The sequence below is a fragment of the Mus pahari genome, chromosome 12 (genome assembly GCF_900095145.1).
Source record: "Mus pahari chromosome 12, PAHARI_EIJ_v1.1, whole genome shotgun sequence".
In the NCBI taxonomy this organism is placed as follows: Eukaryota; Metazoa; Chordata; class Mammalia; order Rodentia; family Muridae; genus Mus; species Mus pahari.
Genome location: NC_034601.1, coordinates 10,095,363 through 10,098,739, shown reverse-complemented (window position 1 = coordinate 10,098,739; position 3,377 = coordinate 10,095,363). Strand labels below are relative to the sequence as shown.

Here is a 3,377-nt window from a genome sequence, read left to right as displayed (position 1 = left end):
TTTTTTTGGTTTTTTTGAGACAGGGTTTCTCTGTGTAGCCTTGGCTGTCCTGGAACTCACTCTGTAGACCAGGCTGGCCTCGAACTCAGAAATTCGCCCGCCTCTGCCTTCCAAGTGCTGGGATTATAGGCGTGCACCACCACCACCTGGCGCAGCAAGTATTCTTAACTGCTGAGTTATATCTCTCTATTCCCTTTTTCTTTAAGTGGTGGTGGTGGTGTGTGTGTGCCGGCATACATGGTAGCAAGTGTGTGGAGGTCAATTTCCAGGAGTGGCTGTACTTTATACACTTGCTGAGGCATTTGAAGTTGTATATATCTACACACATACACACACAATGTAAAAAAATTAAAAATAAAAAATGTTTTAAGTTTTCATTAATCCTGAAAAAATAGTTAACTACAGCTTTTTATAGATGAAGATTTTTTAAATTTTATGTGTATTAAGTGTTTTGTTTGTTTACACATTGTACATATAACTGGTGCCTGTGCAGGTTGGAAGAAGGTTTTGTGTACTCTGGAACTGGAGATGCGGATGGTTTTGAACTGCCATGTGGGTGCTGGAAACCAAATCTAGATCCTCTGCAAGAACAGTAATTACTCTTACTGCTGAACCAGCCCTCCAGTCCCAACTTCAGCTTTAATAGAAACCAAACAAAACACTTTAGGGCATGAAAAGCCATGTGTATAATTTACTTTTTTTTTTTTTTTAATTGCTTTTGTTGGTTTGTTGTGCTGGGACTCAAACCCCAGGCCTCATGCATGACAAGCAAGCATCTTGCCACTCACTGAGCTGAGCCCTAGCACATCACTTTATTCATTCATTCATTCATTCATTCATTCATTTACTTATCTATCTATCTATCTATTTATTTATTTGGTTTTTCGGGACAGGGTTTCTCTGTGTAGCCTTGGCTGTTCTGGAACTTACTCTGTAGACCAGGGTGACCTCAAACTCAGAAATCCGCCTGTCTCTGCCTCCCAAGTGCTGGGATTAAAGACGTGGCCACCACTGCCCAGCACCTCCTCTTCTGGTAATCTTAGGACATCTGCTGCTTACACAGTACTGCCTACGCTCTCTCCAGTTCAACCCTTGGGATAGAATGCTATAAAGCAGGTGTACAAAGCAAATATTTGTTTGATGATAAATGATAAGAAAACTTGTTTTTAAATGACTGATTAGTATGCATGTAGTTTTACTATTTACAAATTGATATTTTGTTTTGCATATTGAGATGGATGTTCTGGTTTGTTTTCATGTAAAGGGATCTTAGATATTGAAATTACAGGATCTAAAGCATCTTCAATGTTTTTCAAAGTTGAATAATAGAAAGCTGGTATGAGCAGAAAAACACAGCTATTAATAGCATACCTCAGCTGCAAACCTTTTAGGCAGCACTTGTTAGAGTTGCATGGAAGACAGCATGCGTGGCACCGAGTGTGTGATGCCGTGTGGAGAAGTACTGCTGCAAACACCTTGGATTCATTATCAGTTTGGCTCTGGAAGTCGTTTTTGATGGTTGGGATTAAGAAACATTATTTTAAAGATTTATTTACTTATGAATGTGAGTGTTCTATCTGCATGTATTCCTGCATGACAGAAGAAGGCATCAGATCCCTTATAGATAGTTATAAGCCACCATGTGGTTGCTGGGAGTTGAACTCTGGACCTCTGGAAGAACGGCTAGTGCTCTTAACTACTGAGCCATATCTCTAGCCCTCAGAAACATTTTTATATTGCCAGTGTTTTGCATTCCTCACATGCAGTTTCAAAAGCTGGGTACCAAAAGACATAGGGGATTTATGTATGTGTTTGCAAGGATGACCACTATTTTCTGCCTCACATAATCTCTGGGAGATGAAGTCTAGTACCCACAGCCACTGTGTGTGTGTCTGTCTGGTTTGCCTCACCTTTCCTGTCTGCTTGCATTGGGATTACAGATTCCCTACTTTTGTTTCTTCAAGCTTCAACAGTATTACACCTGCAGAGAAATCAAAATTGCCTAGGTTGTTGAGCCTTGACATGAGCCTCTCCTAGGGCTCTGGGAGACCAATCTGTGAGCCCCTTTTAGAGTGCTTTTAGAAGCCAAGCTGATTTTGGGCCTTCTTCGTGTTCTTGGCAGGAGGCCCTCACTTCAAAGCAGACAGGGCCAGTCTCAGGAAGTTCCTAATCTTCCTCTTTCTTCTGGGCCAGGTTTTTACGAATGATAAGGCAGAAGAGTATGTGAAGCTCACAAGCCTATACTTGTTTGCAAAGAATGTGAGGTCTCTGCTTCATACCTATCACTACCAGCAGATTTTCCTTCATGAATTTTCCATGGCCTATACCAAATATGTTGGAGAAACACTACAGCCCAAAACTTATGGCTACAGTAGTGTGGAGGAGTTACTGGGAGCCATCCCACAGGTAGGTGTTTTCCTCAGCTTCTGGGAAGGTGTCTTCCTGAAAAGCCATTGCTGATCCCTGATCAGAGATGTAAGGTGTCACCCGAGTGCTGCCAGATAAGATAAATGATTTTAGTGTTTCTCAGTGACTTTTATAAACCCTTATTCCTGTGTGTCAAGTCAGTTTCAGGCCTTCCTTGTAGGAATGTGCTCAGTGGTCACCTAACCAGACAGGACACCTAAGCAGATGCCCTCCCTGAGTGTAATGTAGCAAGAACTACATAACTGTGATCCCTGTGCTCAGTGGATATAGAGACTGGCCCAGGCAAGGCCCACTTCCTGAGCATAACAGTCTTGGAGGGGCAGTATCACAGATGTCTGTGAGTTACTGTATAGCAGGAAGGCTATACGGTATAGGCTGTCATGGTAGGGAATGTGACACGCACAATGAAGAATAGCCAGCAGCTGTGAGAGGCAATGAAACTGTTCTGGGAGATTGCTGCAAAAGAATAAAAGTGAAAAGTGCAAGTGCTAGAGCCCTAGAGTGGGAGTTCTTCCAAGGTCCTTGCTCCTCCAGGCATGAGCTTCCCTGTACTGTGGAGAAGTCAGAGGAGCCCAGCTTTACCTTTGGAAAGCATTACTGCTGTCCACAGAAGAACTGAGGGAAAGTGGAGTGGGGAAAGAAGCTAATGTAGGATCCTGACTGCTGCCCAGGCTCCAGAAGGTATTGGCAATGGAGTTTGAGCTGGGCTAAAACAAATTCTAAAACCCAAAATATTCTAAAACCTTCTGAAGGCAACATGATACTAAACTAGGCAGCCCATACCTGACCTCCTGTGATGGATTGCAGTCAGAACACTTTTTCACTATATAAGAAAGGAAACACTTGCGGGGTGCGGTGGCGCACGCCTTTAATCCCAGCACTTGGGAGGCAGAGGCAGGCGGATTTCTGAGTTCGAGGCCAGCCTGGTCTACAAAGTGAGTTCCAGGACA

At 43.2% G+C, this 3,377-nt stretch overlaps 1 protein-coding gene across 2 annotated transcripts in view; it reads left to right on the top strand.

Annotated features, from left to right (window-relative positions):
- Positions 1 to 3,377, top strand: part of Marf1 (meiosis regulator and mRNA stability factor 1) — a 50,193-nt gene that overhangs the window by 39,804 nt on the left and 7,012 nt on the right. For both annotated transcript variants that reach the window (XM_029544397.1, XM_021209207.2), the window contains exon 23: positions 2,194 to 2,406. In XM_029544397.1, coding sequence (XP_029400257.1) covers positions 2,194 to 2,406 — 213 coding nt within the window. The remainder of the gene's footprint in view (positions 1 to 2,193; positions 2,407 to 3,377) is intronic.